General features: G+C 69.4%; 6 protein-coding genes across 8 annotated transcripts; 4 read left to right on the forward strand and 2 right to left on the reverse strand.

Annotated features, from left to right (window-relative positions):
• Window positions 1-402: 402 nt before the first annotated feature.
• DDX56 (DEAD-box helicase 56) lies at window positions 403-5808 on the reverse strand. The gene is given in 15 exon segments (XM_052806420.1): window positions 403-629; window positions 728-825; window positions 1004-1109; window positions 1239-1288; window positions 1291-1327; window positions 1428-1448; window positions 1450-1502; window positions 1595-1908; window positions 2474-2596; window positions 3038-3282; window positions 3528-3618; window positions 4267-4437; window positions 4549-4709; window positions 5171-5332; window positions 5661-5808. Coding segments are annotated over 15 exon segments (1773 nt in total). The 5' UTR covers window positions 5721-5808; the 3' UTR covers window positions 403-548.
• A 213-nt stretch (window positions 5809-6021) lies between these two features.
• On the reverse strand, window positions 6022-8039 carry TMED4 (transmembrane p24 trafficking protein 4). The gene is made up of 5 exons (XM_052806421.1): window positions 7838-8039; window positions 7468-7568; window positions 6731-6856; window positions 6467-6613; window positions 6022-6359 (listed from the first exon to the last, which is right to left on the reverse strand). The coding sequence occupies exons 1-5, from the start codon at window positions 8022-8024 to the stop codon at window positions 6210-6212; spliced, it is 711 nt and encodes a 236-aa protein (XP_052662381.1). The 5' UTR covers window positions 8025-8039; the 3' UTR covers window positions 6022-6209.
• Window positions 8040-8482: 443 nt separating this feature from the next.
• Window positions 8483-10293, forward strand: LOC128150319 (interleukin-36 receptor antagonist protein-like). Of its 2 annotated transcripts, XM_052806424.1 has the most exons (5): window positions 8483-8558; window positions 8781-8841; window positions 8962-9050; window positions 9139-9263; window positions 9937-10293. In XM_052806424.1, the coding sequence occupies exons 1-5, from the start codon at window positions 8555-8557 to the stop codon at window positions 10144-10146; spliced, it is 489 nt and encodes a 162-aa protein (XP_052662384.1). In that variant the 5' UTR covers window positions 8483-8554; the 3' UTR covers window positions 10147-10293. The 2 variants fall into 2 exon arrangements, with proteins under 2 accessions (XP_052662384.1, XP_052662382.1); XM_052806422.1 differs by lacking the exon at window positions 8483-8558 and having other exon boundaries at window positions 8587-8841.
• A 638-nt stretch (window positions 10294-10931) lies between these two features.
• LOC128149902 (uncharacterized) lies at window positions 10932-13715 on the forward strand. Its single transcript, XM_052805457.1, is given in 7 exon segments — window positions 10932-10982; window positions 11160-11196; window positions 11309-11463; window positions 12037-12192; window positions 12265-12308; window positions 12310-12390; window positions 13125-13715. Coding segments are annotated over 6 exon segments (1056 nt in total). The 5' UTR covers window positions 10932-10982; window positions 11160-11167.
• Window positions 13638-17939, forward strand: LOC128150504 (bridging integrator 2-like). 2 transcript variants are annotated; one of them, XM_052806728.1, is made up of 3 exons: window positions 13638-13711; window positions 15816-17514; window positions 17617-17939. In XM_052806728.1, the coding sequence occupies exons 2-3, from the start codon at window positions 16675-16677 to the stop codon at window positions 17638-17640; spliced, it is 864 nt and encodes a 287-aa protein (XP_052662688.1). In that variant the 5' UTR covers window positions 13638-13711; window positions 15816-16674; the 3' UTR covers window positions 17641-17939. The 2 variants fall into 2 exon arrangements, with proteins under 2 accessions (XP_052662688.1, XP_052662690.1); XM_052806730.1 differs by lacking the exon at window positions 13638-13711 and adding an exon at window positions 14779-14842.
• Window positions 17940-19266: 1327 nt separating this feature from the next.
• On the forward strand, window positions 19267-23728 carry LOC128150482 (PH and SEC7 domain-containing protein 4-like). The gene is given in 14 exon segments (XM_052806694.1): window positions 19267-19395; window positions 19497-19577; window positions 20487-20599; window positions 20833-20891; window positions 21021-21110; window positions 21210-21253; window positions 21331-21378; window positions 21380-21501; window positions 21949-22187; window positions 22189-22220; window positions 22312-22456; window positions 22539-22682; window positions 23353-23468; window positions 23470-23728. Coding segments are annotated over 13 exon segments (1356 nt in total). The 5' UTR covers window positions 19267-19395; window positions 19497-19512; the 3' UTR covers window positions 23609-23728.
• The last annotated feature ends 825 nt before the right edge of the window (window positions 23729-24553 follow it).

Raw genomic sequence — 24553 nt, forward strand, 5'->3', positions numbered from 1 at the left:
CGGGAGGCAGCCGGCCGGGGCGAGCGGGCAGCACGCAAGCCGCGTGCTGCCCAAGGCACGGTGCCAGCTCCAGGGAAAGACGTGCCAGGCTACCAGGCTCACGGCAACGTCGGCACAGGGGTGGTGGGGCGCTTGGGGGGGACCCCGGGCCCCCCAAAGCCGGCAGTGCCACGCCCCCACCGCGTCCTTGCCCCGATTTATGGCCCTTGTACAGCCTTGGCCTCGATAAGGGGGGGGGGGGCGATAACGCCCTGGCACCTTTGCCCGGCATCAACCAGAGACGCCGCTTCCCGCCCCTGCGTCACCAACCTTCCCCCGTCACGTAGCCGGCGGGGGCACCGCACACGGGCCGGCAAGAAGAAGCGCCCGGCAAGGTGACGGCACAACACGGCACACAGCTGGCACAGTCCGTTGGCACCCTTTATTGGGCACGGCCGCCCCGCAGGGTACGGCACGGAGATACCCCGTTCCTCGGCCGGGCGGGCTGCGAGGCGGCCGCGGTGCCCCCTCCCCGGAGCAGGCAGAGTCCGTGGGGCACCGGGGGAAGCTCAGGAGGGCGGCGCGGCCGGGCGCTTGGCGCGGCGTCGGGCGTACTTGAAGCTCTGCAGCGGGTTGCCGGTGCCGCGGGACTGGAGGTGGGGGCGGAAAGAAAAGCAGCGTCGGACCCCCTGGCAGCCAGGGGGATGTGTGTGTGGAGGGGGTCCCTCCCTGCCCGTTCCGCACTCACCGTCGAGCCGCCCCGACGGTTGGCACCGGCGTGGCGCGGCCGCAGACACTTGCGCTTCTTGAGGTGGGGTTTGGCGATGCCGCGGAGGCTGGGGGGCACTGCGGGCAGAGAGCAGCGGGTGAGAGGGTGCCGGTGGCCCCAGGGACGTCCCCGTCCCCCCACAAACATCACCCCCAGGCACCGCTTTGCCTCTACGCCGCTGTCGCCACCCAGGGTCCCAAATCCCACTCCTTTTCTCCCCCCAAACCAGCGCCGGCCGCCGGCACGGGGACGTACCCAGGTACTCGGGCACGTTGCGGAGGTGAGGCTTGACGATGGCGGGGTGCAGGGGCTTGTCGTGGCGCAGGACGTGCAGGTCGCGGGGGTTGTCCTCGAAGTACGCCTGGGGGCGGAGAATCGGGGGGGCTGGCAGCGCCCGGTACCCACCCCACGCTGCCCGCGGACCCCCAGGACGCTGCCCTCTGCCCCCTCGGGCAGCCCCGAGCCCGCCGGGAACCGGAGTGGGGCTTACCTTGAGTTTCTCCGAGTTGAGCAGCTCATCCTTGATCTCCCGCAGCCGGCCTCCTTCACCGCCTGCTTGGTGACGGAGCGCATGGCGTCCTGGGAGTGGGGGACACGTGGGGTGTCAGAGCCTGGCACCCCCCCCGCCAGCCGGTGCCACCGGCCACCCCCTCCCCGGCGTTGCCCGCCGCCCACCTACCCGGCAGCGGTAGCGCAGTCCCCTCGATCTCCTCCGTGGAGAACTTGTAGGGCTGCAGCATCAACTCGCCGTTCTCTGGGGACACACGGGGACACGTGGGGTCGCCCCCCACCCTCGCTCCCAGCACCCGCCCCCCCTCCCCAAAGCGACACGGTGTCCCCCCCGACCTCCGGCGAGCGTGTCCTCGATCTGGGCCAGGGAATCCTGCTCCTCGGGCAGCGCGAAGGTTAGCGCCGTGCCGGGGTTGTCGGCGCGGGCCGTCCTGCGGGCACGGAGGGGACGCGGCGGTGGGGACGGCCACCCGAGGGGGCCGCCAGCCACCGTGGGCACCGCCGCGTCCCCTCCCCGTGTCCCCACGTACCTGCCCCACGGCGGTGGATGTAGGACTCGAACCGTCGGCGGCACGTCGAAGTTGATGACGGCGGCCACGTTTTGGAAGTCGATGCCCCGCGCGACGCCATACTCCGGGTCCTTGCCCTTGCTTGGGGGACACACACACACACGAGGTGTTGGGGTGGCTCGGGGACCCCTGAGGACACGGGGACACCCCGGGCAAGGGGACATTTGGGACACAGACACTCACGTGTGCGCAGGGACGCTGGGAAAAGGGGATCCCTGTGGGTACGAGGACACGCTGGGTACCGACACTCACACGGGCACAGGGACACACCCTGGACAGGATGACCCCAGAGCCACGGGGACAGGGCAAGGAGACCCCCACAAAGAAGGGGACACGCTGGGCACAGGGACCTCCCTTGGGCACGCACACAGGCACACGGGCACGAGGCATAAACACGAGGCATAAACCCCCCCAGACAAGAGAACTGCCCCCCTGCCTTGGGGACATGGCGGGCACGGGGAACCCCCTGGAGACAGGGACATCCCCGCGGGCACAGGGACCTCCTCTGGGCACGGGACCTTGGTGGGGACAGGGACACCCCAAGCAGAAGCACCCCGACAGCTCTGGGTGACCTTCCCTGGCCTGAGCCCTCCCTGGCTGCAGCGTGACATCGCCCTGGTGACACCGCGGCACCCGCGGGACTCACCTCTGGGCAGCACCCCTGCGCTTCTTGCGTGGGGGCTGCTCCGCGGGCACCGCCGGCGCCTCCTCGTCGGTGGCCACGATGTAGTCGTAGATGCCCCGGTTGAACTGGGTGATGACGTGACACCTGGGGACAAAGCGGGTGCCCGTCAGCGTCCCCACCACGGGCACCCCTCTCTGGTGTCCGCCCCCCTGCCCCAAACCCACAGGTACCCCTGCCCTTCTTCCGCGGGCACGCTGCACCCTCCTGGGACCCCCCCAGGGCGTCCTTACCCCCATGGGCATTTCCTCTGGCACCCCAAGGGCACCCTACTTCCCCGGGCACCCCTTAGCTCACCCGAGATGCCCTCGGGCACCCCTTGTCCCCAGGGAGCACCCCGCTTTCCCCCGATCCAAGGCTGCCCCTCACCTTCTTCCACAAGCCCCCAGCAGTCACCCTCCTCCCCGGGGGCACCCCGTCACCCCCTGGGCCCTTCGTGGACACCCCGCTTTCCCCTTTCCCCTCCTCCGCACCACCCCAGGGGTACCCTCACCCAGCCGAGCACCCCACCGTCCCCTTGGGCGTTACCGGGAGCGGGCCGGCAGCTCGGAATTAAGGGCGCAGGCAGGGATGCCAAACTGCTCGAGGAAGAGCTTGAGGCGGTAGCAGCGAGCGAGGGTGCCCACGAAGAGCAGGGCCCGGCCCCGCAGCAGCCGCAGCTTCAGCAGGGCGCAGAGCAGCAGGAACTTGTCCTCCTCCGTGCCGCAGCGCACCACGAATTGCCGCAGTTGGGAGCTGCCGGGTAGCTGCGGCTCCGGCGGGCGCACCGTCACCTGCACCCACCGCGGCAGGGTTGGGGGGACGTGGGCACGGGGCTGTCGTGCCCCCACCCCCCTCCACCCGCTGGTGCGCCCCAGTGTCCGCCGTACCCCGTGTGTCCCCCAAAACGTGCCCCTGTGGGTGCTGCGTTCCCAAGTCCCGCTGTCTCCCCATCTCTGTGCCCACCTCCCAAATCTCCCCTCGTACCCCCCCCGGACACCCTAAACCTCTCCCCGTGCCCCCCCAAGTGCCCACTCACCGGGTTGTGCAGCACCAGCTCCTTGAGGGCCTCCACGTCGGGGCTGAACGTGGCCGACATGAGCAGCGCCTGGTAGATCTTGGGGAGGTGGCTGGGGGGGCGCGGGGCGGGGGGAGGCTCAGCGCCAGCCCCCCAGAACCCTTGGCACCAGAGCCGGCAATACCCGGTTTCCCCCTCTTGAGCCCCACTGCACCCCTCAGCCCTGGCAACGCACCCCAAACGTCCCCCAGCTCTGCACGTGGCCGCCCGTGTTGTCCTGCCCTGGCTGGGCCCCCCGTGTCCTCCAGCCCCACTGTGCCCCACAGCCCTGGCAGTGGCCCCAAACCCCCGGCTGTGGCCCCCATGTTCTCTACTTCCAGCAGTACCCCCCAAACCCTCAGCGTCCCCCAAACCTCCAGCTGTACTCCCCATGTCCTCCAACCCCAGCAGTGCCCCCCAGCCGTGGCACTGACCCCCAAAATCCTCAGCGTCCTCCCCAGCCCCAGCAGTGCCCCCCATGCCCCCCCAGCCCCAGCACTGTCCTCCAGCCCTGGCACTGTCCCCCAAAACCTTGGCTGTACCCCCTATGTTCTCCAGCCGCAAAAGTCCCCCCCAAACCCTCAGTGCCCTCAAACTCCTGGCTGTGCCCCCCAAACCTTCAGTGTCCCCCAAGCCCCTAGCTGTGCCCCCCACGTCCTCCAGCCCTGGCAGTGTCCCCCAGGTCCCCTGCAGTGCCCCCCCGCGCCGGGGTGCCCCTCACCACAGCAGGGACTTGATGTCCTCGCCGAAGCCGAAGGAGAGCAGCAGGTCGGCCTCATCCAGCACCAGCAGCTCCAGCGAGTGCCGCAGGCTCAGGCTGCGGGCGCTGAGGTGTGCCAGCACCCGCGCCGGCGTGCCCACCACCACGTCCGGCTTCTCCATCAGCACCGGCCTGGCGACACACGGCGTCACCCACCTCTCCCGTCAACCCCCCCCCCCGCTTGCCGGGGGGACCCAGGCGTCCGGGGCCGGTGGGTGGGGAGCGGTTTGGGGGTGAGCTTACCGCTGGGCGGCGAGGTCGGTCTGGGCGCAGAGGTCGGCCACCCGCACGTGGCGGGCGCAGAAAGCCGCCAGCTGCCGCAGGCTGCGCACCACTTGCTGCCCCAGCTCCTTGGAAGGCACCAGCACCAGCGCCCGCACCGCCTGCGCCACCGCCGAGGGTGCCTGCGCCCGCCCGCCGTCACCGCCGGCGCACGGGAGAGCTGCCCCGGCGCCCCACAGAGCCCGTCCCTGCCCACACAGCCCAGGGTCCCCCCGTGCCCCACAGCGTGTCCCCCCCCCAGCTCAACACTCCACAGCACCCAGCTCTGCCCCACGGTGCCCACCCGTGCCCAGGCACCCCACCGAGGCCGCGTACCCCACGGCGCTCACCCCTGCCTACATACCCCATGTGCCCCACAGTGCCCACTCCTGCCCGCACACCCCAAACCCCACCTGCCCCACAGTGCCCACCCCTCCCTAGATACCCCACGGTGCCCCCCCCCATGCCCAACACCCCACAGAGCCTGCATACCCGCCGCTACCCACCCAAGCCCAACACCCCAGGGTGCCCCCATGCCCCCCAGCACCCACCCCTGCTTGACACCCCACGTACCCCCCAGCACCTGATCCCCCGCCCCGCTCACCGCCTTGAGGCGCAGGAGGTGCTGAAGCAGGGGCAGCCCGTAGGCCCCCGTCTTCCCGGAGCCGGTCCTGGCCCGGGCCAGGAGATCGCGGCCTTCCAGCGCCAGGGGAATGGCCTCGGCCTGGATGGCCGTGGGGGCGGCCCAGCCCAGCTCCGCCACCGCCTGCGGGGTCCGTCACCTCGGGGGTCCCAACTACCCGGGATCCCCAGTGCCCCACTCCCCCCATCACGGCGGGGGTGAACCAGGCCTGCGAAGCACCCCCACCCCAAGGCACCCCGGTGTCCCGGCCCCTCAGGGCCGCCCCCTCCCCACCGAGGAGCCCCGGTCCCTCACGGCCTCCCCCCCCAAAAGGGACCCCTGTGTGCCGGCCCCCTCCACAAGGCCTCTCCCCTCGCCCACCCTGACACCCGCCCACCCCGACCGAGCCCATCCCCAGGACCCCACAGCCCACCCTGACCGTCTCACACCCCCCTTCCCCGCCCCGGCGCACCCGCAGCAGCCGCCCGTCCAAGCCCATGTGCTCGAAGCCCGGCGCTGTCGCAGCCGCCATGGTGGCCTCCTCGCCCGCCTACTGACACTTCCGCCGAGCGCCCAGAGAGACCGCGAGGAGAGCGGAGGAGCCGCCGTTGTCGCCCCCTACCGGTGGAGGACTGAACAGCACCGGTGGGGGGGAGCCCCCTCCCCGGTCCTTGGCGGGGGGGGGGGGCGGAATCGGGACACGCACACCCGGGGGGGCTTAACAAACAACCTGAGCCCCCCACCCGGCTTGGTGCAGCACCCCAGGCTCCCCCCGCCCCCCAAAAAAGCACCAGCAAACTCCATCGGACCCCAAAAACCTTTATTTCACCCCCCCCCCCCCGCAAATGCCACCGCGGGGGTCGGCCCCCACCCTCCCCAATGGCGGCCAGGGCCCCCCCGCACCCTTCACGTTTGCCCATCACCCCTGGGGTGCCGGCAGGCAGCAGGGGTTCCCCCTGTGGGGGCTGTGGGAGCCCCCCGGGGTGGGGTGGGGGGGGGTCCCAGTGAGGTGAGGGGGGGGCTACACCAGCTTTTTGGCCTCAAAGAAGCTCTTGAGGTGCCTCATCTGCCAAATGCCGGTGAGGATGAGGATGATGGTTTGGGCGATGGACCACCACAGCACCCGCTGGTTGGTGCTCTCGCTCGTCATGCGGAAACGCTCCTCCCGGTACTGTCGGTCAAAGAAACAAAAATAAATGGAGGGGGTGTCATGGGGGTTTGGGGGGGGGGGGGGGGAGAAAAAGGGTTCTACCCACCCCACCGGAGCCCCCTCCTCACCCGTTGGTAGTTTTGCTCCTTCTGGATCTGCTCTACCTGGTCGAGGAGCTGGCGGGCGCGGAGCTGCAGCTCCGTCAGCTTGTCCTTTGCGGCGATTTCGGGGTAGTTGTTGGTGTGTTCACCCACCTGGATGTCCAGGTGCACCCGCTGCGGGGCCGAGAAGTGAGACACACACACGTCAGCGGACCCCCGCTGCCGCTGACACCCCCTCCCCGGGTTTGGGGGGTGTCCCGTCCCGTCCCATCCCCCCCGCCCCGCAATTACCAGTTTGCCGCCGGCGAAGAGCGCCATGCGGGTGGAGTTGGAGTGGAGGCAGATCTGGTGCTCGCCCGGTGTGTGGGAGGTGAAGGTGAACCGTCCTTCGGAGCCGTACTGCCGCGACAGCACCACCTACGCCGGGACGCGGCCACCGTCACCCAGTGCCCACCCTGGGGCAGGGGGGGACACCGGGACAGCCCCCGCGTCTCCCGTGGGCCCCCCAGTCCTGGCTGGTGGGTGCCCCGTGCACCCCAAGGAACCCCTGCCCTTGTTGGGGGGGTACACTGGGCACCCCAGGGACCCCGTGCCCCAGCTGGAGGGCAGCCCATATGCCGCAGAGACCCCACACCCAGGACAGCGGGCACCCCATGCACCCCAGCAACCCCCTGCCTTGGCTGGAAGGCACCCCAAAACCCCCTCCAACCCAGCCAGCAGGCACCCCAGGGACCCCCCACCCAGGCTGGCAGGCACCCCATGTGCTCCAGGGACCCCCCACCCAGGCTGGCAGGCCCCCCGTGCACCCCAGGGACCCCCCCACCCCAGCTAGCAGGCACCCCAAGGACCCCAAAGACACCCCCACCATGCTGGCGGGTGCCCCATGCACCCCAGGAACCCCCTACCCCAGATGCTAGGCACCCCACATGCCCCAGGGGGCCAACCCCCTGCCTGATGGGTACCCGAGCCCCCCGGGGACACCCACCCCGGGGTGCCCGATCCCCCCCCGCCCCACCCGGGACACTCACCTTGCCGTCGGGGTCCTTCACTTCCACGTGCATGCCCAGCCCCGGGGTGGAGGGCAGGAACGACTCTGACTGTTTGTCCCACAGCTGCGTCCGGTAGTTCCCTGGGGGGGGCGGGGGGCGGGCAGCGGGTCGGAGCGGGCCCAGAACCCCCCGGCACCGCCCGCCCCCCACACCCGTCCCGGTATCGCCCCCCCCCCACCCCTCCCGGTTCCTGCGAATCTCTCCTGCCCCTCCCCACCCCCGTCGTTCCTGCGGGAGCCCCCGGTCCCTCCCGCTGGTCCCTCCCGTTACCCCTCCAGGTCCCCGGTGGTCTCCTGGCTCCTCCCCGCCCCCGCCTCAGCCCCCCGCCGGCCCCTCCCGCGCCCCGTACCGATAACCATGGTCTCATCCGGGATTTCTTCGATGAAGCAGCGCTTCTCGGTCTCGCCGATGTGGAAATACAGACCGTGGGCGCTCCAGGCCGCTAACACCACGGCGACCAAAGCCGCCCGCAACGTCTCCCCGCCCGCCATGGCCCCTCTCCCTCCCCCCGGCCCCGCCGGGGCGACACTGCGCATGCGCCGTTGTAGCCCACGAGCACACCGCGCATGCGCCGCCGGCTCCCCCGAACACACCGCGCATGCGCCGCTGCCCTATCCGCCCACACCGCGCATGCGCTACCCGCCGGCGGCCACTCACTGGTCCCCACGATACACCTACGGGTGCCCGCTGGGTTCCCGCCGGCGGCGGCCCGCCTTCGCTTCGCTGCGCATGCGCCGTCGCCACAGCGACACTGGCATGAGCGGAGCGCCCCGCCCGGTGGCGCAGCGGGGAGGGCGCCGCGCCCCTAGCGCTGAGGTTACGGGTTCGAGTCCCGCTTGGGCTAGCTCCGAGGGGGCTCGCTCACCCCCGGCTGTGTCCCGGTGTGCCCCCCCCGGGAACGACCGGCCTCGGTCGTCGCCCCCGGCCGCGCCGAGTTCCCCGGCGGGGCGGAGCCAACCCCTCACACCCCGCCAGCCAGCGGTGTGGCAACACCACCACCAACCTCCTTCCTTCCTTCCTTCCTCCCAGCCGCTGCCCCAGGGCTTGGCCAGGGTTGGGGGGTCCCATGGGTGAGCGGGTGATCGGGGGGACCCCCCCCGGGGAAGGACCCGACGAGGCGGGAGGGGAAGCGGAACCGCGGGGACGATTGCGCCACCGGCAGCCCCCCGCCTCCGCAGGCTGGAAATTTCGGGAGGGGTTATAAAGGCGAGGGGGGCACGCGGGTGGCGGGGATCGGGGTGCCATGGCGTGCCAGCCCGTGCTCACCCTCGCCCTCCTCTTCCTCTGCGCAGAGGCCGAAGGCTTCGCCCTCTGCAACGCTCCCGCCCTGCAGACCAAAGTCTTCCAGTATCGGTAAGTCGGGGGGGGGGGGGGGGCACCCATGGGTGACACCTCGGTGCCGGGGGACGGGGACGGGACACGGGACGTCAGGGTGCTGGGGTGGGCACCGCCGTCACCCGCTGTCGCCGGCAGGATTTGGGACGTCAACCAGAAGTCACTTTACCTGCGCAATGACCAGCTGGTGGCCGGGCACCTGCAAGGGGCCAATGCCGCCCTCGAAGGTGAGATGGGGACATGGGGACATGGGACAGGGGGACACACACACGTGTCGGGTACGTCCTGATGGCCCCGTGCATGTGTGTCCCCCAGAGAAGGTGTTTTGGGTGCCCAACCGCGCCTTCGAGCCCGCCCGGCTGCCCGTCATCCTGGGCATTCAGAATGGCACCCGCTGCCTGGCCAGCCCCCCCGCCAGCCAGCCCACCCTGCAGCTGCAGGTCAGGGGACACCGCGGGGACGGGGATGCTGCGGGGACACCAAAGGGATGGGGACATCAAAGGGATGGGGACATCAAAGGGATGGGGATGCCACGGGGATGGGGATGCCAGGGGGATGGGGACACTGTGGGGACAGGGACACTGTGGGGACGGGGACACCGTGGGGACGGGGATGCCATGGGGACGGGGATGCCACAAGGATGGGGACACCAAAGGGATGAGGACACCACAGGGATGGGGATGCCATGGGGACAGGGACACCAAAGGGATGGGGACGTGAAAGGGATGGGGATGGGGACATGGTGGGGATGGGGATGTCACAGGGATGGGGACACCGTGGGGATGGGGACACCGTGGGGATGGGGACATGGGGATGTCACGGGGATGGAGACATCATGGGGACGGGGACACCGTGGGGATGGGGATGTCGCAGGGACAGGGACACCATGGGGACGGGGACACCGTGGGGATGGGGACATGGGGATGTCACGGGGATGGAGACATCATGGGGACGGGGACGCCACAGGGCACATGGGGATCACCGGGCTGGGGCATCACAGGGATGGGGACACGACGGGGAGGGGACACCTGGGGACAGGGACACCGCAGGTGGCGCGGTCACCCCGTCTCCAGCCGGCCGCCGGTGACGTTCCGGCACCGGTCCCCACCGCAGGACGCCGACATCAGGGAGCTGCCCCGCGCCGGGGTGGCCTCGGCCGCCTTCACCTTCTTCCGCTCCTACAAGGACGGGCTGTGGCGCTTCGAGTCGGCCGCCAACCCCGGCTGGTTCCTCTGCACCTCGGCACGAGGCCACCAGCCCCTGGGGCTCTCCCGGCACCCCGATGCCACCCACCTCCTCGACTTCTACTTCCAGCTCTGCTGAACCCCCTCGTCCCCCGGGACGGTGACGTCCCCCACCGGGGACGGTGACGTCCTCACCCCACGGACGGTGACATCCCCCCCGGGATGGCGACATCCACCCGGGGATGTAGACGTCCTCCCCCTGGGGACGGTGACATCCCACCCTGGGGACGGTGACATCCCCTGGGAATAAAGATGTTTAGGACACCTTGGTCCCCGTGACGTGGGGGTGACAGCGAGGAATGGGGGGGGGGGCAGGGCAGGGCAGAGCGAGCGGTGGCCCCCGGTGCCCATGTCACCACGGCGGGATGGCCGTTGTTGCGCCACCGGTTCGTTAGGGATGGGGACGGGACGTCCCCAAGAGGGGTGACGCAGCTGGCGGGGCTGCCCCGTAGCCGGGTGCCTCCCAGATTCGGCCCCTTCCCGGATTTCGCCCGGCGCACCCCCAACCGCCGCCGGCACGGCACGGCGTGGCACGGCACGGCGTGGCACGGCACGGTGGGGATGGGGCGCGTGGGACTGTGGGGACGGGGTGGACGGGCACCGGGGGGACACGGTACATGGGACCACCGGGACCGTGCACCGCGGGGACGGGGCACAGGGGCCATCCCAGCCACGGTGAGCACGGGCATGATGGGGGGGGACACGGGGGACAGCGGGACCAGGTGGTGTTTCACCATCGCTCCGCGTCCCCGTCACCCGTCCTCCCGCCCAGCCCAGCTCACTCCCGTACAATTACCTGGGCGGGATCTGCCCCCACCACCCTGCCCAGCCCTATAAGAGCCACCGTCACCCGGGGGGACACACACACAACCCAGAGGACGCGGGACGGGATTTCGGAAGCTGACGGGTTTGCAGGTATCGCTGGGGACGGGGACAAGCTGGGTCCTATGTGAGCGATGTTCTGGGGGCGTTCACTCTGGAGCCTACTGACAACTGGGAGCTTATTGGCAACCAGGAGACCAGGTGCATTAGGGGGGGATCCCCCACCCACATCACCCGTGTCACCTACACGCTACACTTTCTCTTGTGCAGGCTTGGCCATGTCCCACGTGTCCAGACCTGCCTTCAGGTGAGCGGTGACGGGGTGGGGATGGGGTCCCTCCCCTCATACCCGGGGCTTGAGTCACCTGGTGTGGCGCCCGCCCTCACCCCTCTCTCCCCATCCTCCCCCCCGGCTGCAGCGGGGCCGAGGGTCCCGAGGGACACCCGCAGCAGTCCCAGCCCCTTGGGCACCCGCTGGGTGTCGCGGCGGGGCTGAGCATGGGGACCGGCGACGCGGCGGAGTCTGTCATCGACCCTGACATGGTGGCCTTGTTCGAGGATTTCCTGGGGAAAGGTAGTGCCCGGTGGGCATGGGGGCCCTGTGCCCCGTGCCTCCACCTGCCCCCTCCGTGTTCCCGTCCCCGTGTCCCTGTGTCATGTCCCCATGTCCGCCATCCGCACGTCCCTGTGATGCCCACACGTCCCCAGGATGCCCGTGTTTCCCACCCATGTCCCCATGCGCCCATGTGCCTCTGTTCCCGGTCCCCACGTGCCCATCACACCCGTGTCCCCCATCCCCGTGTCCCCATGTCCCTGTGTCCCCTAACCCCACATGCCTGTGATGCCTACATGTCCCCGTGTCCCCATGTCCCCACAGGTCCATCACACCCGTGTCGCCCATCCCCACGTCCCCACGTCCCCCGTGATGCCCACATGTCCCCATGTCCCCATGCACCTGTGCCACCCCGTGTCCCCTCCCCGTGTCCCGCATCCCCATGTCCCCCATCCCCACGTGCCCATCACCCCTGTGCGCCCCATCCCCACGTCCCCACGTCCCCCAGCCCCACATCCCTGGGACGCGCCCGCATCCCCACGTGCCCATGACGCCCCGTGTGTCCCCTCCCCGTGTCCCCACGTCCCCTGGCAGAGGTCTCGGAGGAGGCGACGATGTCCTCGGCGGGGGTGCATCCCCTGGCACAGCCCTACCACTACGTGGTGCGGGACACGGAGCAGAACGGGCTCTGCCTGCACAACGGGCACCTGGTGGCCACCAGACTGCAGGGTGCCAACGCCGCCCAGGAAGGTGGGTGCCCTGGGTGGGGAGGGTGCACCCATGGGTGCTCCCACCCAACCCATCCGCCCCATCTCCTCGTAGAACCCATCAGCGTGGTGCCCAACCAGTACCTGGAGCGCCGGCGCTCTCCCCCTCATCGTGGGCATCCGTGGTGGCACCCAGGCCCTCTCCTGCGGCACCGGTCCCAAGCCCCAGCTGAAGCTGGAGGTGAGCACGGGGCGGGCGTCATGATGGGGGGTGGCCCAGCGGTGGGGGGCACCCAGCGGTGGGTCAACCCTAGGTGGGTCAACCCAAGGTAGGCAACCCAAGGTGGGGGCACCCTGGGGTGGTGGGGACCCAGGTGGGTCAACCCAAGGTAGACGACCCAAGGTGGGGTCACCCAGAGGTGGGTCAACCCAAGGTGGGGGCACCCTGGGGTGGTGGGGACCCAAAGGTGGGTCAACTCAAGGTGGGGGCACCCTGGGGTGGTGGGGACCCAAAGGTGGGTCAACCCAAGGTAGACGACCCAAGGTGGGGTCACCCAGAGGTGGGTCAACCCAAGGTGGGGGCACCCTGGGGTGGTGGGGACCCAAAGGTGGGTCAACTCAAGGTGGGGGCACCCTGGGGTGGTGGGGACCCAAAGGTGGGTCAACCCAAGGTAGACGACCCAAGGTGGGGTCACCCAGAGGTGGGTCAACCCAAGGTGGGGGCATCCTGGGGTGGGGCATGCCAAGGTGGATCAACTCAAGGTGGGCAACCTAAGGTGGTGGCACCCTAAGATGGTGTCATCGCCAGATGGTGTCACCCTGAGGTGGTGTCACCTGGAGGTGGGGGGTTCCCCAGGGTGTTGTCGCCTCATGATGGCATCACCTGGAGGTGGGTGTCCCTTGAGATGGTGGCACCTGGAGATGGTGATGGACGCCCGGGTGGTGTCCCAGCGGTGACCCCCCCTCCCATGACAGGAGGTGGGGCTGCTGGACCTGTTCTCGCGGGGGGCCGAGGCCACCCCCTACACCTTCTACAAGACCTTCAGTGGCTCCACGCACACCTTCGAGGCTGCCGCCTTCCCCGGGCACTTCCTCAGCACCACCCAGGGGCAGGGGAAGGCACTGTCCCTGGCCCCCCCCCCCCGCCGTCACCTGCTTCTACCTGCTCCGCAAGTGACCGCGGCACCCGTGGGTGGGGGAGGCACCCGTGGGTGGGGGTGTCCTCCCCACCATAGGTCCCCCCCAGGGTGGGGGAATAAAGCGATGGCGTTTGTCACAGCTTGTGGTGTGGGGTTTGGGGCCGGGGGGGGCAGGATCGGGCCCTGTGGGGCAGGATCGGACTCAGTGGGGCAGGATCAGGCTATGGGGGGGCAGGATCGGGCCCCGTGGGGGCAGGAGGAGGGGCCTGCCACGCCGAGGGGGCGTGGCCTCACCACGGGGCGTGACCGGGGGCGGGTTGGTGTGCTGCCTTGCCCCGCCCCCGCCGGGAGGGGAGGGGAGGGGCGGAGGAAGGGGGCGGGTCCGGCGGTGCACACGCCCCGCGCCGCGCGCCGGCAGTGCCGGTAAGGGGAGGGGAGGGGAGGGGAGCGGGGGGGGGCGGCCGGGGGGTCCCCACGGCCCGGGGGGGGACACGCGGGGTCCCCTTGGGGCCCCCCCCCAATAGCTCTCAGTGCTCCCCAGGGCCGACCCCCCCCCCCCCGGCCCTGGAGGGTCCCCCGAGACTTGAGGGTCCCCCCAAAAACCCTTGGGACCCCGCCAGCGGGGGCCCCCCCATAACTCTGGGGGTCCCCCGTGGCCCCTGAGGGTCCCCCACGGCTCCTCTGGAACCCCCACAGGTCTCTGGGTGCGCCCCGTGGGGTCCCCCACACTCCGTTGGGGTCCCCCCCCAACCTTTGGGGTCCCCACCCCCAGCGCCCCCCCATAACCCCTTGGGGTCCCCCATAGACCTTTGCCCCCCCCCAGACCCCTCTTAGGAGCCTTTGGGGTCCCCACCCCTTGGGGTCCCCCCCGAGCCCCCTCATAACCCTTTGGGTACCCCCCTACCCCTTGGGGTCCCCCCTGCCCCGTTGGGGGGGGGGGCATTTGGGGGGAGGGGGTGCAGGGTTTGGGGGGGGGGGGTCCCACCAGGGTGTCCACCCCACAGTGCACAGGCAGCACCCACTTTGGGGCGCGCACCCCCTGGCCTCAGCAGGGACATCCCCCCCCCCCCCAAAATACAGGCAGCACCCACTGCTGGGTGCAAGACCCCCCCTCCTTGATTTGGGGACCCCCCCCAGTGCTGCAGGAAGCCTCACCCTTGAGTGCTCCCCCCCCCCCCACTCGGGACAGGGGTCCTGGCGTGGGGAGGGGGACAAGGGTGGGTGAGCCGTGACCCCCCCACCATGACGGCGGTGGCTTCTCCGATGGCTGCTATGGGGTTGTGCTCCGCAGCGGCCTACGCGGGAGGGAGGTGTGGGGCGCGGCGTGGGGCGCGGCGTGGGGTGCAGCCCCCCCCCGAGCTGGGGGGGTCGTTCGGGTCCTCTTCCCCCCTTCCCATCCCCCTTTCCTGCCCCGGCAGGGCCGGAAGCCGGCGGCGGTGGCGGTGACGCGGGTGACGTGGGGGCCGTGACGTGGGGGCCGTGGGGTGACGCGGGGGACGGGGACGGGGTGCGGGTGCTGGGGTGCGGGTGCTCGGCCCCCACCCCTGCCCGGAGGTGCCCACCCTGACCCCCTCCCTCCCCTGCCCCCCCCAAGTTCTCCTTCCTCCTCCTCCTTCCTCCTTCCATCCCTCCTTCCTCCTCTGATCCCTCCCTCCTTCCTCCTCCGTCCCTTCCTCCTTCCCTCTCCCCCGCCTCCCTCCCTTCCTCCTCCCTCCCTCCCTCCCTCCTTCATCCCTCCATCCTCCCTCCATCCCCGCTTCCTCCATCCTTCCCTCCCTTCCTTCCTCCTCCTTCCCTCCCTCCCTTCCCTCCTTCCTCCATTCTTCCCTCCCTCCCTTCCTCTCTCCTTCCTTCCTCCTTCCTTCATCCCTCCCTGCTCCCTCCCTCCTTCCTTCCCTTCCTCCCTCCTTCCTCCATCCTTCCCTCCTTCCTTCCCTTCCTGCCTCCTTCCTCCAACCTTCCCTCCCTTCCTTCCCCTCCTTCCTCCATCCTTCCCTCCTCCTTCATTCCCTTCCTTCCCCTCTTTCCTCCATCCTTCCCTCCTTCCTTCCTTTCCTTCCTCCCTCCATCCTTCCCTCCTTCCTCCCCTTCCTTCCTCCCTCCTTCCCTCCCTTCCTTCCCCTCCTTCCTCCCTCCTTCCTCCCTCCTTCCTCCCTCCTTCCTCCCTCCTTCCTCCTCCTCCTTCCCTCCCTTCCTTCCCTCCCTTCCTTCCCCTCCTTCCTCCATCCTCCCCTCCTTCCTTCCCCTCCTTCCTCCATCCTTCCCTCCTTCCTTCATTCCCTTCCTTCCCCTCTTTCCTCCATCCCTCCCTCCTTCCTTCCTTTCCTTCTTCCCTCCATCCTTCCCTCCTTCCTTCCCCTCCTTCCTCCATCCTTCCCTCCCTTCCTTCCCCTCCTTCCTCCATCCTTCCCTCCCTTCCTTCCCCTCCTTCCTCCATCCTTCCCTCCCTTCCTCCCCTTCCTCCATCCCTCCCCCGGTGCAGGGACCCCCCCACCCACCCCCGTCTCCTCCTGCTCCCCCCCCACAGGCCCTGACCCACGGCCATGGGGCCGGGCAGCGGGACGCCGGGCAGGACAGGCAGCTGCCCGTACGCGGCGGGCGGGCAGCCGTAGCGGCGGGCACCGTGCCATGGAGCCGGCGGGCACCACCACCACCACCACCGCCACCCGCCGCCGCCACCACCACCACCACCGCCGGGGTCCTGGCGGCGCAGGACGCCATCGTCTTCTCCGGGACGGGCGCCGAAGGGGTGACCCCCCCCGCCGTGGCACCCGCCGCGGCACCCCGCCGGCACCGACGTCTTCTGGGCCAGCCTGGTGCGAGCCCAGCTCTGCGTCCAGGAGCTGCAGGGAGCCATCGAGGGGCGGCCGGACGGCGACGACCGCGACCGAACGTCCCGGGACGTCTGGCACCACGGCCACGGGGCCGCCGCCGCGGCAGCGCCGAGCGTCTCGCACCGGCGACGCGGTCCCAGCTCTACGGGGGAGAGCGTCTCGCACCAGCACGTGCCCACGGATGGGAGCGTCTCGCCCGAGTTCGTGCCCGCGGGCGGGAGCAGCTCGCGGGAGCGCCGAGGCCTGGGATCCACGTACGAGAACTTCTTCCGCACGCCCACCGGTGGGAGCGTCTCGCCCAAGTCCACCCCCGTGGATGAGAGCATTTTCCGCCAGCACCGAGGCCACGGATCCGCACACGAGAGCATCTTCCGTGTGCCCACGGATGGGACCGTCTCCCCCAAGTCCGTGCCCGTGGGTGGGAGCATCTTCCACGAGCACCAAGGCTGTGGAATCGCATACGAGAGCGTCTCGCACGTGTCCGTGGGTGGGAGCGTCTCAAACGAGCACCGTGGCCGCGTGCCTACCGATGGGAACATCTCGCCCAGGTCCATGTCCGTGGATGGGAGCATCTCGCCCGTGTCCGTGCCCACGGATGAGACCGGCTTGCAGGAGCACGTGCCGATAGATGGCACCAACTCGTCAAGTCCACACCCGTGGATGAGACCAACTCAACCAAGTCCGTGCCCACGGATGGGAGCATCTCGCATCAACGTGTGCCAAAGGATGGGAGCATCTCGCCCGCGTCCGTGCCCCACGGATGGGAGCATCTCGCAGGATCACGTGCCCACGGATGGGAGCATCTCGCCCGCGTCCGTGCCCACGGATGGGAGCATCTCGCATCAACATGTGCCAAAGGATGGGAGCATCTCGCCCGCGTCCGTGCCCAGGGATGGAACCATCTCTCCGGAGCACGTTCCCATGGGTGGGCGCGTCTCGCCCAAGGCTCTGACCGTGGGTTGGACCACCGCGCCCAAGTCGCTGCCCGCGGACGGGAGCATCTCGCCCGAGTTCACGCCCACGGGTGGGACCACCTCGCCCAAGCGCTGGAACCCCCAGTGCAGCGAAGAGGAAGAGGAGGAGGACGACGAAGATGACGACAGCTGCTCTTCCCGGGAGGAAGACGCCGAGGAAGAGGAAGATCTGGAGGAGGAGGAGCCCCACTTCCACACCAACCCCCCTCTTCCAGAGCCGGGTGCCGGCACCCACGGGTGCCCGCCGGGTGCCCCTCTACCGCCCCACGGTGCGCCCTGCGGCCGCTGCTCGTCACCGAGGGGGACGACGGCACGGGGGGCACCGGGGAGGGACGGGGGTGTCCCCCCCCCACCAGCACCCCCCCGCCCCTTGGGTGCCGCCCGGCAGGAGGGGACGTCGGCAGCACCACGGAGGGGGGTGAGTGCGGGGACCCCCCAACCTTGGGGGTTTTTTTTGGGGGGGGGGGGCACTAAATGGTGATGGGGACCCCCCCCCCGGCTCTGTCTTCTCCACCCCCAGGACCCCCCCGACTCCCAGGCCTGATGCTCTCCGACCCCCCGGATCTGCCCCCGGGATCTGGGGGGTCCCCAGATCCCTACGGCTGCAGCCAGAATGGGGGTACTGGGACCCCCCCGGACCCCTGGCCCCACTGGAGCTTACCCTACGGGGGGGTGACCAGGACCCCCCCAGCCCCGGTTACCCCCCAAGGTGTGGCCCCAGGAGGGGGAGACCAGGATCTGCCCCTCCCCAGGCCCCTGACCCCCCAAAGCCGCCCCTGGGAGGGGGGTACCGGACCCCCCCACCCCCCCCAGATTTGCCCCAAGGAGGGGGATTACCAGAAACCCCCAACACCCCCCGTATCAGCCCATAGGAGGGGGGTACGAGCCCCCCCCCAGCCCCCCGAGCCCCCTCAATTTCCTCAAGCCCCCCCCCAGCCCCCCATACCAGCCCATGGAGGGGCGGTACCAGCCCCCCCCAGCCTCCAGCCCCCCCTAGATCACCCACAGCCCCCCCCCACCCCCCTGTATTGGCCCATGGGAGGGGGGTACCAGCCCCCCCCCAATCCCCTGCCCCCCCCGGACCACCCCCAGCCCCCCTCCCCACTCTCCTCCCTGCCACCGCGGGGTCCCCCAGGACCGGGGGTTATCAGGGGGGCCTGGGGGGGCCCCCCCATGCCAGGACACGGCTGTGCCTGGCTGTTGGCGTCCCCGGACGCTTCCTGCCCGGGGGGGGAAGTGGTGCAGGGCCCCCCCCTCCCCGCCACCCCACCACCGCACCCCACCATGGAGGAGCTGCCCCCCGAGACGGGCGAGGAGCCCCCGCCGGACCCCCCCGCCAGCACCCATGGGTGAGGGACACCGGCACCGGCCACGTGGCCTCCCCAGCACCCTCAGTCCCACGTGGGCGTTCCCCCCCCCTTTCCTCTGTCCCCCCCCCCGGTCCCTTCCTAAAGCCCTCTCTGTCCCTCCCAGACCCCCCCCCATCCATCTGCCCCCCCAAACCCTCTCCCAGCCCCCCTGCATCCCCCCGCCACACCCCTGTCTGTGCCCGCTGACCCCCCTCTGTCTGTCTGTGTCCCCCCCGCACCCACCGGTCCCCCAGACCCCTGTCTGTCCCCCCCCCTGGACCCCCATCTGCCCCCCCATTCCCCATCCACCCCCCCCAGAACCCTGTCTGCTCCCCCAAACCCCCACCCAGCCCCCAAATCCTGTCTGTCCGTCTGCCCCCCAGACTTCCATCTGTCTGTCCATCCCTCCCGGACCCCCCCATCCCCCCTGGCCCCCCTCCACCCCCCCCATTCCCTCCCCCCAAACCCCCCAAGCCCCCCATTCCCCCCCAAACCCCTCCACCCCCCCCAAGCCCCCCCATCCCCTCCCAGAGCCGTACCAGCCAGCAGGGCAGAGTCAAGGGGATCCCCCCCAGCACTGGCTGACCCCCCCAAACCCCTGTCTGCTCTGTCTGTCTGTCCCCCAACCACCCCCCAGACCCCTGTCCACCCCCCCAGACCCCCTCCATCCCCCCCCCCGACCCCCCCCATTCCTTCCCCCCATCCCACTCCCACAGCCATACCAGCCAGCGGGCAGAGTTAAGGGGACAGCCCCCCCCCCAGCACTGTCTGACCCCCCCACCTCGTTGTTGTGTCCCCCCCCCAGGTGCCCACCGGGGGGGGTCAGCGGTGACACCGGCGCTGGCAAACGGGGGACAGGGACGACGGGGGGAGGCGCAGCGTTTGGCCGCCCGCCTCTTCCACCTCGACGGCTTCAAGAAGTCCCAGGTGGCCGCGTTCCTCCGCAAGAAGTAAGGATGGGGGGGGGGACACACACACACCCCCACCCTTTGGGGGGGGGTCCCCTGGGTTTGGGGACCCCCCCTCAAGCTCATGTCGTGTCCCCCCCCAGCAATGATTTCAGCGGGATGGTGGCCCAGGAGTACCTGGACTTCTTCCAGTTTGGTGGCCAGACGCTGGACCAGGCGCTCAGGTAGTGATGGGAGGGGGCTTGGGTTTTTTTTTTGGGGGGGGGGGGGGGGGGCAAAGGTATCCCCCCCCCCCCCCCCCCAATCGATAGCGTGGCTGGGATCTGCTGGCAGGGGAGAGATGGGGCTCTTGGAGCTTTGGGGGAGGAGAGATTTGGGGTGGTTTGGGGGCTGTTGGGGTCTGGGGGGGGCAGATTTGAGGTTTGCTGGGGTCCAGGAAGGCAGATTTGGGGTGTTTTGGGACCGGGGGGGGGGCAAATTCAGGATGTTTTGTGGCTGGGAGGGTAAATCTGGCATATTTTGGGGCCAGGAGGGGCAGATTTGGGGTGTTTTGGGGTCTGGGAGAAGACTTGGGGTCTCAGAGTTGGGGGGGGCAGATTTGTAGGGTTTTGGGATCCAGGGAGGCAGATTTGGGGTGTTTTGGGGCTGGGGGGCAGATCTGGGGGCTCTCAGCCTCTCTTGGGGTCCAGGGGGGTAATTTTGGGGTCTGTCGGAATCTACAGAGGCTTTGGGGTCTGTCGGAATCTACAGAGGCTGATGTGGGGGCTGTCTGCCTTGGGGGGGGGGCAGTTGTGGGGTCATTTGGGGTCCATCAAGGTGCTGGGACAGGGGGAGGCACAACAGCAGGGTCTGTTGGAGCCTGGGGGGGGTCCCAGGTCTGGGGGGGGGGGATTTGAGCTCTTTTGGGGTCCTGGGGGAGGGTCCTTAGGGTCGGGGGGGCAGATTTGGGGTCTATAGGATTGGGGGGGGCAGATTTGGGATCCACCAGGCTCTAGATGGGGGGAGATTTGGGGTCTGCGGGGAGTGGATTATAGGGGCAGGGGGGCAGCCAGCATCTGGGGAGGGGTTCTGGGGGGGGCGGGGAATTAGGTGTTTTGGGGGGTCCCGCTGCCATCGCGGGGGGGCCCCCCCAGGTCCTTCCTGCAGGCGCTGGTGCTGACGGGCGAGACGCAGGAGCGCGAGCGCATCCTCGGCCACTTCTCCCGGCGTTACCACCACTGCAACCCCGGTGCCTTCCCCTCCCCGGGTGAGACCCTGCGAGGGAGGGGGGAGCACCCCTAGGGGCCCCCCCCCTACACCCCCAGATCCTCCCCCCCCCGCCAACCCCAAACCGTGCCTCAGTTTCCCCACCCATCACCCATCCCCTCCCAGTGCTTTGGGGCATCCCCAGCTGCACCCCACTGGGGTTCACGGTGACGGGTGTCCTCACCTGGGGGGGACGGACGCCCCCACCCTGACCCCCCCTCACGTCCCCCCCAGATGCCGTGCACTCCCTGACGTGTGCCATCATGCTGCTGAACACCGACCTCCACGGGCAGGTAAGGAAAGGGGGAGGACCCCAAAAATCCACACCCTGCATTTTTGGGGTGCTTTGGGGGGGGGTGTGTGTGCAAAATTATGGGGGGGGGGGTCGAGGGGGCACCCATACACCCACCCCGCTCCCACAGCGCCTCGGCCGTGCCATGACCAGCGCCGAATTTGTGGCCAACCTGAGCGGGATGATGGACGGGCAGGATTTCCCCAGGGAGCAGCTGAAGGTATTTTGGGGGGGGGGGCGGTTTGTGAGGCTGGAAAAGGGTGGGGGGGCACCCCCCTGGACCCTCCCTGAACCCCACTTTCCCCCCCCCTCCCCACAGGCTCTATACGGCTCCATCCGCAGCGAGAAGCTGGCGTGGGCAGAGTGAGTATGGGGTTATGGGGGGGGGGGGGGAAGGAATATGGGGTGGGGGCCACCCCGTGATGCTCAGCACCCCGTAGGGATGAGGAGGAAGAGGAGGAGGAAGAGACGGCGGGGGGGGGGCAGCCTGGCCCCCCCTGGCTGTAAGAAGAGCAACCCTTTCCTGGACCTGCCGGGGGGGGCCGGGGCTGTCACCTACCGCCGGGGCTGGCTGGCCAGGAAGGTGCTGGCCGAGGCCGACGGCAAGAAAAGTGAGTGGGGGGGGACTTGGGGGGGGATTTGGGGTGTTTTGGGGCAGATTTGGGGGCTGCTGGGACTGGGGGGGGGCAGATCTGGGGTGGGTTGGGAGCAGGTTTGGGGTTTCTCGGGGTCTGCGGAGGCAGATTTGGGGTCTGTTGGGACCCAAGGGGGCAGATTTGGGGTATTTTGGGGTTGGGGGGGGCAGACCTGGGGGCTCTCAGCCTCTCTTGGGGCCCAGGAGGGTAATTTTGGGGTCTGTTGGGGTCTACGGAGGCAGATTTGGGGCTGCCCATCTCGGGGGGCAGACAGATGTGGGGCCATTTGGGGTCCATCGGGGTCCCGGGGAGGGGGGGTGCAATGCCAAGGCCTATTGGACCTGAGGAGGGGGGTGTCTCATTTTTGGGGAGGGTGTCTTTTGGGGGTCCGACCATGCCCCCCAACTTCTCCCTCCCTTTCAGCGCCGTGGGGCAGACGAGGCTGGAAACCCTTCCAGGCTGTGCTAAAGGGGACAGTCCTCTACTTCCTCAAACCTGGGGGGCGAACGGGGGTCCCCCGCCGTCCCCCCGAGCCGGGACCCTTCCCGGCCCCCCAGGAGGAGGAAGGACCCGAGGCCGAAGAGCCCTTGGGGGTCCACCACGCCTTGGCCGAGCGCGCCAGCAAATACACCAAGCGCCCCAACGTCTTCCGACTGCAGACGGGCCGACTGGCGCGTCTTCCTCTTCCAAGCCCCGTGAGTACCCCCCCCTCTCCCCCCCGCCGGGAGGGGATAGAGATGTCCCCAAGGGTGATGACATCACCCCCGACCTCATCTGTCACGGTAGGACGTCGGAGGAGATGTTCTCCTGGATCTCCCGCATCAACTTGGTGGCCGCCCTCTTCTCCTCTCCCCCCTTCCCCGCCGCCGTCGGTTCCCAACGCCGCTTCGTCCGCCCCATCCTCCCCGCCGCCCCCAGCCGCGTCCCCCCGGTGAGCCCCCGCTGCCGGGATGGGGTGGGTGTCACCCACGGGTGCCCACCGTCACCCGCCCCAACCTTCTCCCCACGGGCAGGAGGAGCAGCACCGCTCCCACGAGGCGTGGATGGAGCGGGTGGCCCAGGAGCTCTTCGAGCATCAACGCAACCTCCCCGAAAAGCGGGGACGAGCCCGCGACCTGGACGAGTACCGCCTGAAGAAGGAGTATCTCCTCTACGAGGTGGGGCAGATCGATTCCTCATTAATTTCATTATACGGGACACCCGGGCGACGTGGGGGACATTGGGGATGTCCCCACGGTGGTGGCTCATCTCCATCCTTATCTTCCCGATGGGAGAGATGCCACTAGGGGACATGGGGGACATTGGGGACACCAGGGATGTCCCCATGGTGGTGGCTCATCTCCATCCTTATCTTCCCGATGGGAGAGGTGCCACTAGGGGACATGGGGGATATTGGGGACATGGGGGACACCAGGGATGTCCCCACGGTGGCGGCTCATCTCCATCCTTATCTTCCCCATGGGAGAGATGCCACTAGGGGACATGGGGGACATTGGGGACATGGGGGACACCAGGGATGTCCCCACAGTGGCGGCTCATCTCCATCCTTATCTTCCCGATGGGAGAGGTGCCGCTATGGGACATGGGGGACACAGAGGACACTGGGGACATGGGGACGTCCCCATGGTGGTGGCTCACCGTCCTTATCTTCCCCACGGTAGAGAGACCACTATGGGACATGGGGGACATTGGGGACGTCCCCACGGTGGTGGCTCATCTCCATCCTCATTTTCCCGATGGGAGAGGTGCCGCTATGGGACATGGGGGACACCAGGGACGTCCCCATGGTGGTTGCTCACCTCCGTCCTTATCTTCCCCCCCCGGCAGAGACGTCGCTATGAGACCTACGTGCAGGTGCTGGAGACGTGGATCAGCGCCGGCGCCCAGGACCTGGAAGGGTGGGAAGCCCAAGCGGGGCCGGTGGTGGCCCCCCCGGACCCCCCCCACCCTGACCAAAGCCCACTCCAGCCCCTCGCTGGTCCCCGAGCCCCCCATCGCCCCCACCGTCCGCGTCAAGAGGAACATCTCCGAGCGCCGGACGGTGAGGAAGATCGTCCCCAAACGCAACAAGAACCTGCTGTGATGGACACGGGGGGGGGGGAAACATGGGGATATTGGGGGGGGCAACCCCCCCCCCCCCCCCCGGTACGAGGTTCCTTCGGGCACCACCAGTTTTGAGCCAACCTGGGGGAGGTGGGCTTGGGATTAAGAATAGGGAAACTCAGGGAGAACACCACCCCCCCCCAAAAAAAGGGATGAGGGGGGGTTGGGGGGGCCGCAGCCCACCCCAGCCCCCCCCCCAAAGCGTCGCCGCTGCACCCCCTCCCCGCGTCCGCTGCCTGCTGCTCTCCGTCGTGCAATAAAGGTGTGTGTCCCACCGCTGCCACCCCCCGTGTCCCCAAAACACCCGGGGGGGGGGCATAGGGTTGGGGGGGGACACGGCGGTGGCCTCTGTCCTCACCTTGGTAGGGATGGAGAACGGCTGGCGGGGGGGGGGGGTGGCTGGCGAACCTGGGAGGTGACAGTATATACGTTACCTGTAGGGTGACACCCCCCCCGGGGGGTGCAGCCCCCCCAGCACCCATGGGTGTGCACCCACCATCTGCAGGGACCAGCCCCCCCCAGCACCCATGGGTGCACAACCCCACAGCCACCAGCACGGATCCAAAATCACCCGACGCTGCCCGCAGCACCCGGGCACTGCCTTCATTTGAAAGGGGGGGGTATGGAATCCAGCCATCAGCCCCCCCCCCACCAGCAGGGACCCCCCCCCAACACCAGCAGCCCCCCCCCAGCATTGCTGTGACACAGTGTAGGGGACAGGGATGACCCCCCTCCTCTCTGGCCATTTGGGGTGGGCGGCAAAGGCTGGGGAGGGGTCCTGGGGGGGGGGGCAGAATGGACCCGGCCCTCAGTTCCCCCCCCCCACTGCCTCCCCCCCCCCCCCCCCCGTTGCATGCCAAATCCCAGCCTTGTGCCACTGGGACAGAGCAGGGCGAAGCCGCCGACCCGTTCCCACCCTGCCACC

This window comes from Harpia harpyja, chromosome 13, assembly GCF_026419915.1.
Source record: "Harpia harpyja isolate bHarHar1 chromosome 13, bHarHar1 primary haplotype, whole genome shotgun sequence".
Lineage (NCBI taxonomy): Eukaryota > Metazoa > Chordata > Aves > Accipitriformes > Accipitridae > Harpia > Harpia harpyja.